General features: G+C 35.4%; 1 protein-coding gene across 2 annotated transcripts; it reads right to left on the reverse strand.

Moving 5' to 3' along the window:
• Positions 1 to 602: 602 nt before the first annotated feature.
• On the reverse strand, positions 603 to 9874 carry LOC107951236 (uncharacterized). 2 transcript variants are annotated; one of them, XM_016886197.2, is made up of 11 exons: positions 9350 to 9874; positions 7589 to 7645; positions 7243 to 7490; positions 4530 to 7129; positions 4290 to 4390; positions 3581 to 4023; positions 2158 to 3481; positions 1900 to 1945; positions 1556 to 1803; positions 1310 to 1426; positions 603 to 1067 (listed from the first exon to the last, which is right to left on the reverse strand). In XM_016886197.2, exons 3-11 carry the CDS (start codon positions 7430 to 7432, stop codon positions 833 to 835), a joined length of 5304 nt encoding a protein of 1767 aa, XP_016741686.2. In that variant the 5' UTR covers positions 7433 to 7490; positions 7589 to 7645; positions 9350 to 9874; the 3' UTR covers positions 603 to 832. The 2 variants fall into 2 exon arrangements, with proteins under 2 accessions (XP_016741686.2, XP_016741687.2); XM_016886198.2 differs by having other exon boundaries at positions 9048 to 9757.
• Positions 9875 to 12192: the final 2318 nt, after the last annotated feature.

Below are 12192 nucleotides of genomic sequence, written 5' to 3' on the forward strand. Positions count from 1 at the left end.
ATCAAAAGATTGGACTTGTGGACATTAAACAAATTGTGATAAGAGAAGACGTTAAAAAAAGTAAAAAACCATCCACTTATGATGAGTGGAATCCAAAGGCCTTATTATAATAAATAGACTTCATTACCTGAATATTCAGCTATTTCTTGAAAAATCAAAACGAGCTTCTGTTTCTCCCCATTTTTCTTACCCAAAAATCAAGGAGCAGCTCATCTTTCTCTCAAGATTTATGTATATAGCTCAACAGAGGCACAAGGACTTAGTAATAATGAACACGGCATGAAAAAATATATAACTAAAACACAAAACATGAACACAAACACAGCACAAATACAAAAATGTCAAAATGTATAATAAGAATTATTAATGTATCAAAATTTATATAAATATGAAATGGCTTCAAACGATTATAACATGGAAAAATATACAAAAAAACATGAACATGAATTGCTAGGTCTATATGACATCAATGGCCAACACAGAAATGAATGAAGAGATGCACATTCTTCTACATTTCCATTAGTGTGGTTCAATTATAAGAAAATGGACCACCAAAAGCATACGAGGGATTTGATGACAATTGGGCCAAAATAAAGAGGGAATGCAAAAAGGTTTTTGACTTGTATTGCCACACATAAAGTCTATTAGTATCATATATATCCTATTTGTAGACTATAAAGAACATAAATAAGGAAAAATAATCTACAGCTGCCAATCTATATTTACAACAATTATATTGTATTTACAGCTAAGAAATCTTCAGAAGATTTCACCTATAAGTCAGCCAGTATCCAGTCAACTCTTGAACTGGAAAAAACCAATTAGCTAATCATCAAAGTGGAAGACATTGTACCTTATCAGGAACATTCCTAGGCATCGGTACTGCAGAAACATATCTCTGGATGAAGAATTTGGGAGGGCTAGCAATTGCTGCAGAGGTCGATGAGGTCTCGGCCCTGTCAGCTTGTCCCCGACCATAGAACTTGGCAAAACGATTGATGAGTGAGATCTTCTCTAGATCCTGGCATTCCAATCTTAAGTCCAAGATTGAGGATCTCTTGTCCAGACTACATAACAAAATGAGGAACATTAGAAGACAACCAGCATGACAACTGCTTAGGGTAAAACCAATAGCGGGAGCACCATGGGGCAAACAAAGGATTTCAAATATATATATAATGTAACTAATAAATAGTGACATAAAGCAAAACCTTGCTTCCAACTTATACATTACTTGTAAGTATATTAAAAAAATTGAAGACGAGATATTATGCATAAAACATACTGGTAAAAACTTGATCTGGGTTACCTCTGTAAATCATTTTCCAGCTTCTTTGCAGTGATGACAAACTGTTCCGCAGCGATGACAAACTGTTCTGCAGCCTTTAAGATGGACTGCTTTCTCTTCTTAACCTTTTCAGGGAGGCTAAAAGCAGGAAAAAAAAACAAAAACAAAAACAAAAACCGCATCAGTACGATAGTAGAAAAAAAAAATCCCCAGTTGACAGTAAAAAACAGGATTCAGGGGTTTCAAACATAATTAACATGTTCTTACGTGCTTCCACTCTCAGAAGGAACAGCTTTATCACTTTCACATATATATGCTGAGCTGCATGCTTCTCCTAAGCCTAATCTGGCAACAAAATAGACCACAGTCTCATAGTTTTTTATAGCATCTGCAGAAAGAACTGCTCTTGGAGGAGCACAAAGTAGTTGCTGCATAAGCTGTGTTGTCAAGATAAGCCTTCTTTTTGATCTAAGCACAGGCGGCCAATCTTCAATCATTTCAGGTTCGTTTTCAGCCTGTGATATCAAGATCAATGTCCTTAAGTGAGAACTGTCATAGTTCAAATAAGGAATAACCTAATATCAAGTATGGTAGTTTGACACCAAACACACCTCAATCAATCGATTTGCTGCATGTGCCCATCCTGCTTCAGCCGCACTGCGATCAAAAGAAAACCTCAACATAATTCCAATGAAGAGAAAAGCATAAAGAAAGTGAGAGAAGAGAGCAATAATTTCTGTACTTCAGCAAATTGCTAATGGGAAATATTTCTGTTTTTGGTTATTGATATAGTATATACACACATATAGAGACACATATATTACATGTGCTGTTAAAATTGCAGCAAATTGGAAAATTATTCCAAATACCTGATGTCCTGAGGTCTTGAACGACCTTGTGTCACTTCTCTATGCCATGATACAAGCTCAAATGTCATACTTTTACGCTTTTTTGCTCTCATAACAATCAAGTTCTGATTTGGAATACCGGGAGGAAGTAACTGACAGGAGATATGTCCACTTGCTATTGGCATGAGGTTTGAATTTTGCCGGGTACCATCCAGCTGACTAGCATCAGCAGCATTAACCTGCTCCGCATGCAAATTATCAGAAGGCCAACCAACGATAAATCCTTTGTCTGCAGCCTTCATTGTGGCAATTTTCTGAGCATCATAAATAGGCAACATTTGCCCCTTTTTAAATGCCCCGTACTGTTCAAACCAGGATGAAGCCATCTGGGGTCTGATCTGAGGGTGTTCATTCCTATCAGAACCAGCTGAATTATTAGCATTGTTGAAATTCAGAGAATCATTCTGAGCAAATGCCAGTGTATCATTAGCAGATGACTGTCTCTCAGTGTATTCTCCAGCGCCCGACGACGTGTTTAGCATCTTAGAATCTCCAGAAGGAACTATAGAAGAAATCATTAACGCATCTCTCATCATATTATTGGATCCATAAGGTAACAGATCTGCACCTTGAGATTTCTGTTGAGCATCCAAAGCAGACTCTGGAGTTGGACCTTTAAATCTTTTAACACTCCTATTACTTGGATCAATGTCTATATTTTTCATGGCCTGCACCTGATGCAACAACAAATAGTTCTGATGTACAGTATTATTTGGTCTTAAAGAACGGCCAAAAGCTTCAATGTCTCTCTGCATACATGCAGGATTTTGGCTGGCATCAGCCTCTGGCAATAACTGCTGGCCTTTTGCAGGTTGCTCTTCTCTAACAGAGTTCTGTGGTTTAGCAGATCCTGCAGGGAACTCAGTTGCACCATTCCCTCCTGCCCAGGCAATTTGATCATCTAGCTTCTTTTCCCTAGGAAGAGTTGTTTCTGAGTTACCATTTGACTGCTGCTGGTGCTTCAACAAATTCTGTGAGGCCCAAGAAGCCTGAGCTCCTAATAGATGTTGAGCAGCTGAGACACTGGTCCATACATTAGGCATTTTGGTAAAAGCACCTCCTGAAGGTTGGGAAGCTGGCATAGCCTCCAACACTGGAAACTGCTGGTCTGTAACCCTTGCATGGTTTTGGGTTCTATAACTTGGCCAGGAAGTCTCTGAAGAAGAAAGGTCATCCGTAGCACTTTTTGGCATGCGAGGTGCTGATATCCTTCCCAATTGACTAATTTGAGCTCTCTCAGAAGAGTCATCAATCTGCTTTGACTGACATGTAAACCCACTAAAATCTGCATTAACAAATTTATTTGGTATTACCTGATTACCCACATCAATAACATGCTGACATTGAAGATGACTTTCTAAATAAGGATAATCAGAGGTAAAACCTGCAGAAACATTGCCCGCAATATTATGTTGTGAGGCTCTGTAGTTGGTATGACCGGAGACTTGTGAAATATTATTCCTGCTATCTCCATTGGATTCTCCATGAGGTAACTGAACAGAAGCTGTTGGACCAACTAAGGTATGACCCTTCCTTCTTGCCTCAGAAGAGATGTGAACTGAATTTAGAGAATTAAGTCTTTGTGGAGAACTTTGAGATGAAATTGACCGGTCTGGAATGGTAAACCTTTGAGATGGGGGACCTAGCTGTAACCCAAAACCTTGAGAAGCAGAGGGCCTATTGTGCTGAAACTGGCCTACTGATCCATCAGAAGTTTCTGCATCTGGCATTTCAGATGATTGATTGCGTTCAGAAGAGCTTAAGTGTGTTGCAGTACCAGGTTCCCTAGGTTGATCAACCTTTTGAAGAAGCTCCAGCATATTTTGACTGCCAAATTTTAGAATATTCAAAGAACAACAAAAGGTAAATTAAGGAAATCAGCACAACATTAAAAATAAGGAAAATAGAAGAGCCAGCATTACCAAATAAAAAATCATATTTCAAATATCAATATTATGCGTAAGTTGTTAATATAATTGTTTTAAAAACTGAAATGAATGTTTCTTGCAGATAAGTTACATCAACAATTAAAATTGAGAAAACCAAAAAATTCAAGTCAAGCTATAAATTGAGAACAACAATTATTCAACTACCTAATTGAAGCTGTATTGTTTGGGATGAAATTAAAAGATCTGTCAGGTGCAGAACCAAGAGTTGAAGGCATCTCTTCTACTTGAATGCCAGGAATACAACCCTAACACACAGAGGACAGAGATTGTTTAGTCTTCTAGAGACTTATTATTCTAAAGATAAAGTAAATTTCTGCAGGGAAGGACAGAGAGAAAGACTAAGGGATTTCACGCTATTCACATATACAGCAAAAATAAAATAACCTTCTCAGTTTCTGTAGACTTGCCAGCAGCATGTCCAGTATAATTTGACTGCACAAAATATCCTTGGTCATGACCTTTGAATCCTTGAGAAACATGTTGGGCTATTGCTTGCATACGTGTGAGATTTTTAGTTCCATAAGAAGGTTCAACCTCCGCATCCAGATCCCCCATAGGATGATACTGAAATTTGTAGGCTCCAGAAGGTTTACAACTAACATGAACAGATGACTTCTGTTCTCCTGCCAGTGGATCATTTGCATCCAACCAGCCATCGCCTATAATGCCACCAGTGGAGGTATGTTGGGATAAGTTCGAGTGAAAACTGTCATTTGAAGTTTCTTTGACATTAGAGTTCTCCAACATATTTGCTTCAGACAATCCTTTCTCCAAGCAATTATTTCGTGATGAATCAAAAGATAGAGGGCTCTTATCAAGATTTTGCTGATAATTTGCCGGTGTACTGCTTGGTCCAGAGTTTACTTTAGAATCAATATTTTTCCAGAGATTAAGATTATGTCCATTTGGAAGTTGCTGACTGCTTTCCTTGATGACCCTTCTTGTTCTTGAATCTGTTACTGCAGCAACATTACCCAGACCAGAACCTTCATTCACTTGTGGGCTTCCCAAGCCAGAATCTACATTCCCTGGTCCAATATTAACATCAGAAAGAGGATGATCAAGATCAGAACCAAGGCCTCTCTCCTCATACAAGCCACCCTTGTGATCACTACTCTGAGAAGGCTGAGATGAGCTTTCAATATCCTGACTATTTGATACAGCCCCACCACTACGTGATGCAGACTCAATGAAGTTCCAATCATTTGGCTTATTGTGAGGCTGACCATGAGGATTAAATAAGGCCATGCCTTGGTGGCCTGAGATGCTCTTTGCACTTGCGTGCACATCAGGAGAGTGTGCAACATTTCCAAAGAGTGAGGCACTTTCAGCTACAGGCTTTTCAAGAGGGCTGCGATCTAACCATTTGCTTCTTTCTTCTGTTAAATGTTGAACAAACCTCTGACAAGAATCATTATGCATTCTCCCAGTCTGTTCATTTGCAGTCTGGACACCTGATTGCTGAAACCCAAGAGTACTACCAAAATCATGATTGATATTGGCATCAATAGACAAGGGAAAAGGTTTAAAGTTCACTGTTGAGGCATTCTGCAAGTTGTTATCAACTCCAGGCAATTGCTGTTGGCTGCCATCATTGGCAATTAATGATGGCATGTTTCTGCTAGGAGGTTCGCTAGTCTGCAAAGCTAAACCACTCCACTCTTCCTGTACCCCTATATCATTGCTGGATGTTTCTGCTACAGCAGACTGCATAAGAGCACTCCAACTTCCACTTTGCAGAGAAGGAAATGCCCCAAAAGAATCTGTACCATCCAACACTGCGCTCGTGTTGGTGCTCTTTCCAAAGATATCCCACACATTGTCATCTGAACCAAACAAAATCTTTTCTTCAGTTGGATCTAGTGAAGCGACATTCTGAGAGTGCACAGCCTGAATTGCTGACTTTTCCAGGGATGTTTCTGATGGACCAGGATGTTCTTCTTGCCTCCCATGAGACTCCATCAATGCACTTTTTGGCTGGAGAGTCATTTGCTGCAAGTTTTCTGAATGAAATAGACTATTTAAATCTTGAACAGCTGCAGCACCAAATAAACTTTTACCCAGATCACCCTGTCTAGAAAGCAAAGTTCCATCTTGCAACCCAACTTCGTCTGAAAACATAGCATACTGGTTACCTGGAAAGGAATTACTGCTAGCTGGCACCTGCTGTAATAAAGGCTTATCCATTTGGACAGACAAATATTGATATTGATTTCCTCTTGCACTGCCGTTAAAGACCCCATTAAATGATTGATTATCCTGCTGAGGATCCAAACCCATCAAACGCACCTGGCTTTGCACAGGGGAAAACATAAATCCACCAGATGATCCCTGCAGAGCTGAAAAGGCATCATGCTGCAGCCAATTTGCATTTGGTGTCATAAGCTCAGGTTGCAAAGAATAATTTGAAGCATCATGGACAGGAACACCATTGATTGTAGCTGGAGAAAGGCTGCCTGATCCCTGTTTTACAAAAGATGAAACCTGATTCATAGAGCTCAACTGCCTTGCTTCTTGTAGCTGCTGAGGATTTGGAAACTGTTGCCTTTGAAATTCCTGCATTTGCTTAAGAATAGAATGTTGCTGTAGCAGTTGTGTGCCAGTCATCCCTGATTGCTGCCTCGGTAAAGGCTGGATCATGCCAGGATGCTGTCCATTTACGTGCGGTTGCCCACCAAGAAAGTTGCAATTAACGGGAGATGCAGTAGATTCCAACCTCAATGAATTTTTCTCATGAAGATCAGGGCCACTTTCTATATGTGAATCAAGAACTGGCAAGCATCTAGATGCTGTATCCACTCCCAAAAAGTTTGTATTATTCTGCCTTGCCTGGAAACCCTGATGCACTTGCATATAGCCAGTTGCAATTGATGATTGATTTTGCGAGTGATTTCTGGCAATTTCAGACCTCATACCAGATTGTGTGAAGTCCAGTCCATGCTGCAGGCTTGAAGTCTCACCAGTATGCCCCCTGTCAAACTCAGCTAATCCCAAAAGAAAATATAATTATGCCAACCAATATGTGTTTTAGAAAAGTAAAGTTGTATTACTAAATTGTTGTAACATTAGTAGAAACTACACAAACAAGACACCTTACCTAACTGATGTACACTCAAATTCTTCACACTAGAAACAAGGGATCCAACTTGTCTCTGGCTTTCAACCCACTGATTGTTACTTAAGCCAGGCCAGGTAATGTCAATGAGCTGTGAGTGATGCTGGCCCAGGGACAAGCTCTCTTGGCCAAGGAAATTATGGATACTATCACCAACTTCGTTGCCAGGCATAGATAATCCAAGCCGAAAATACTCAGCAGCTAAAATTTTGTGAGAACAAAATTATTACCTACAGAAGCAAGAACTAAGTTAAACTTTTCACGGTTCCATTACAGGGGACACAAAAATATGAATCCTTCTTTAAATCCAATTGTAATAGAAACAAACCTCTTCCACACATTTAAAATTCACCACAGTTGCCACGTTTTGAAACTCAACCATATCCTGCATGCATAAAACCAACATATCATCTCTTCATGGAATCAAAAGTTAAACCAGCAACCCCATGGTGAAAATTATTCCACCTTTTTCTTCATTTTGACTGGAAGGTGCACCAACAAGTATAAAAATATCCCCCAAAAAAGGAGCATCCAACAAACATATCAAATTGCAGACGGCAAATATTAGATAGAACAAATCTAGGCACTTTTACTAAGATCATATAAACTAAGCATTAATAAATGTAGGTATGTTTTAATCTTGGATTATTAAAATAACAATGAACACCTTCAACACCATACACAACCATTTTTTATTGACAATATGAAAAGCATCGGGACTTACTAATCGGTTCTCGAGCAACGCATTTATGCTTGGCATTTTAAAGGCGGCATGCATCAAAGTCATTGTTATTTTAAATATTATATTAGTTCAGCATGGATAAAAAGAGTAATGTTAGAATACTTTTAAATTGGAGAAAAAAAAAGAATAGTTAATTAACATATTTTTCATTTCCTTATCAAAAAGAAACTCCAGGTGCATATCTCTTTCCTTTCCGTAGAAGTAAAATAACCATGAGATGCTACAAAGATATGCAATAAATTATTCTCTTGTATGAAACTTCAATATAGTCAATAGTGCACCAGACTAATGTTGTTTAAGAGGATTGTCCCCATAGAAACTTAAAAAAACCCAACATTCCTGCATCATACCATACACCCTGAATGGTGCATCACAGTAGTGTGGTTTAAGAAGGCTTCTTTCTTCAAGCAACTTTTCAAAATCTATTCCATGGATCATTCTCAAGATCGCAAACATCTTTTCAATATCTACTCCATGGATCATTCTCAAAATCTATTCCCCTATACAGGAGTGCATAGCATGCTGACAGTAAGTCTACTGACATACAAGTTAAATATGAACTTTTCATAAAAGAGAAGATGCTGTATCACAACCTAACATTTATTTATTTATTTATTTATTTATTTTTTTGTTAATGGCACCATTTTTCCTTGATTCCTTATCAATTTAGGTTGCATCCTCGTTACTCAATATGAAACAGTACAATCTTCAAATTTGTAAAGCTAAATTAAAGTTAGTTTCCTTAATCACTAAATTAAAAGTATATATAAGAACCTGGCAGTCTGGTAGACCAAAAAATAGAAATATGGAATAATGGATAGCAGCCATCAACAGAAAAAGAAAAGACTACCTCCACTAAGAAAAACAAGCATCAAAAGCTACCATGTAAAGCTCAATGGACTCCAAATGCTAAAAGATAAGCTTAAGAAGCAACCAAACCAAATACTGCAAGCGAAGTACAAACACAAATCCACTACTACTTAGAAATGTAGGGAACCAAATTAAAGATAAAAACAGAAAAGATTTACATAAGAAAGCTTATAACCTTTTAAAGAGCAAAAATAAAAGAACTGCTACAACTTCTCCTGAAATTAAAATTTGTAATTCCTCGGTAAAAAATGCCCCGCGTCCTCCATTTTCTTGGCAACCAAACAGGCGCTAAAACTCAAAAACTATGTCCAAAAACTCACATTTCTAACCAAGGCCACAAAAGAACGAAAAAGAAACATGTAATTGCCATCAAAAATAAAAAGGCAATATAAGTAATTGCCCTAGCATGTATTCGGCCTCTCAGTGTTAAAAACGTATTAGGGGTCCTAGGGAGAGCAACATGACGAGTGAACTTACAGTTAAGCGAACAAGCCTTTAAAATGGAGTTCGAATAATCGATCCTTGAAGAACATCAAAACTTTTTAGGGTTTGAATCCGAATGAAAATATTAAATGGAGAGAACTATTTTGGTTATTTTTTTTTTAGAGAGAGAGAGATAAAGTGATCGATATAGTGTAAAACTTTCAACTACCAGAGGATCAAAATTGAGGTTCGGAACCGAAGGTGAGGTCTGGAGTCGAAGCCGAAAGAAGGGAGGTTGTAGGAAAGAGGAAGCCAGAAAGGGGCGAGGCATGTTTGGTTTGGGAGAATGGGAAGCAGATGGGTAAGTGTGGGTAGAGATGGAATTTGGTGTTCCTGCAAGGAGATTCAGACACGTGGAGAATCATCGCCAGTGGCGCCCACGCTTGAGGGTGTCTAGACTTTTGGCCGTCCGATCTACATAAAAGATTTTGTACATCTTTCATCTTCTTTGCATTGTGTTTTTTTTCTTTTCTTTTTTTCCGAAGGAGTCCGCGTTCTTTAAGGGGCTCCCATAATTTAAAATTGCTCCATATCGAGAGGATGAAATCCTGATTAAGGTAGGATCACTTAACTTTTATAATTTTATTTTAAAAGCTATTAATAAATAAGATACAAACTAGTAATCCATATATATTATATAATAGGTTAAAATATTTCATACATTTCTGTATTATTCATAAATTTTCTTTTTATATATTTATTCTATGAAATTAGTTTTTTTTATTTTTCAAATTTTAAAATTTAGGTCTAATTATTAACATTGTTAATTTTTTTATTAAATTTGTTGGTGTAACATTTTAAAAATTAAAAAAAAAAACCTTACTTGATAGCCATGTAACTAAAAAGTGGTATTGTAATGAACTCGAATTAAACAAAATAATTTTAATAAGGTTAACCATTAAACCTGAATTTTAAAATCTGAAAAGTAGAGCGACTAAATTTTTAGAAATAAAAGTACAATGACTAAATTATGAAATTGTGAATAGTATAGGGACTTATAACATATTTTAACCTATATAAAACAACAATTGAAAAGGGTTTTTTTGTAGGGGGTAAACCATATTACTAGTTACTAAACTAGAGATAAGTTTTTGTTTTGGTCATTTAATTAAAAACAATTATAATTTGGTCATTGAACTATTCAAAAGTTTTCGTTCAAGTCACTAGCTATTAAAACCAATGCTTTATTGCTTTTTTTTGTTCGCATTGACTACACCAATTAAAAACTCTCTTTCCCTTCTCTTTTACAGTGAAGTGTTTTTTTTCCTTCAAGAAACAACTTTAGCCGTCACAAATCTAATAACCAAAATTTAAACAACTTTTTTCTCTAATTTTCGATACTGACCTTCAGATCAACTTAAATTTAAGGTATGCTATTTTACTTATCGATAGGTATTGTTCCACAGTACCAATCATCGAATCGTCGCTTGGAGATTACTGAAAAACTTTATAGCTCAATGACTTAAATAAAAACTTTTAAATTGTTCAATCACTTAAATGAAAACTTTCGAATAGTTTAATGACCAAATTGTAAATTTTTTAGTTAAATGACTAAAACGAAAACTTATTCAAAATTTAGTGACTAATGGTGCAGTTTACCCTTTTTTTAAAGTAGAAAGCTTTTAAATAGTTTTAAGTGGAAATAGGATGATAAGGATTTGAGATAAATCTCAAAACTATACATGAATTTTTTTAATTATATAGCTACCAACAAACTTAGGAAAAAAAAATTAAATTTTAAAATCTAAAAAATAGGGAACTAAATTCATAAAAATAAAATTATAATAATTAAAATGTAAATTTGTGAGAAATACAAGTAAAATCTGCAAGTTACTGATAAAGTCATGATTAAGCAACAACATTTTTTTAGCTAATTGTTTTTTAATATTTAAATGATTAAAAATATTTGCCAAATAAATTTATTTTTTTATACCGACAAAATAATTTTATTTAAATCATATTTAATGGTTAATCCAACTTATTCAAACTTGAATTACTAAAATTCCATATATCCAATCCAATTTCATCTTAAAATATATATACATGTATATTAAAAAAGGCCTTCTAGAATGTATTATTTTTAATTAAAATATACAGCAAAATATAAAGGCTTAAAATTTCAGGGTGAAAGTGCCCTTCTAGTCCTTATATTATCAATAAGAAAGCAAACAAGTCCTTCTACTAAAACATGAAGCAATTAAGTCCTTATATTTCTAAAATAGAAGCAAATTGGTAAAATAATCAACGGTGTTAAAGAAAAACGTAATAAATTATAATTTTTTTAATATAACATAAAATTCGAAAAAAAAAGAGTGTAAAATAACTTTTTTTATATTGCTCGTAACTTTAGAAAATAATTAATCAAAATGTAATTAAAAGAATTAAAAAAAATTACGATTCCAATAAAGAATCACATAATTCACTTGTTTGAAAAAAAAAAAGATTGAATTATAGAAATCAATTGCAAAGAACTAGTAACTTCGTTTGATTTTCTTTAATTTTAAGTGAACCTTAATCTGTTTTAATACTCATTTCAAACCCTAATCCTTTTTGAGACCTTTTTTCCCATAAAATTGTGTTTTTGGAATATTATTTCGATGTTATCCTATTGAATGATTATGTTTGGAAAACTTTTCTGGTATTCTTTTTGTTTCAAGCACATGCGAATCCTTTTCAATCCTTAATTATTTTTTTTGGTTTCAATTTTAAGGGTTGTGTTTTCAACTTTTTCAATTTTGTTTATTTTTATTAATTTTATTTTAGTTGATTATTTTAAAATTTAAGGAGTAATAAAAAGTAGAAAAATTTATTTTAACTTGTATTTTAATTTAAATTCC

This window comes from Gossypium hirsutum, chromosome A12, assembly GCF_007990345.1.
Source record: "Gossypium hirsutum isolate 1008001.06 chromosome A12, Gossypium_hirsutum_v2.1, whole genome shotgun sequence".
Lineage (NCBI taxonomy): Eukaryota > Viridiplantae > Streptophyta > Magnoliopsida > Malvales > Malvaceae > Gossypium > Gossypium hirsutum.

What these genes read in the sequence shown, in the direction of transcription:
- LOC107951236 (XM_016886197.2), bottom strand. Translation starts at nt 7,432, where the DNA reads ATGCCTGGCAACGAAGTTGGTGATAGTATCCATAATTTCCTTGGCCAA. An exon ending in TCAAGACCTCAGGACATCAG is followed by an intron (nt 1,946 to 2,157) that starts GTATTTGGAATA and finishes TTTTGATCGCAG; the next exon opens with TGCGGCTGAAGCAGGATGGG. An exon ending in CTGGAAAATGATTTACAGAG is followed by an intron (nt 1,068 to 1,309) that starts GTAACCCAGATC and finishes TTTGTTATGTAG; the next exon opens with TCTGGACAAGAGATCCTCAA.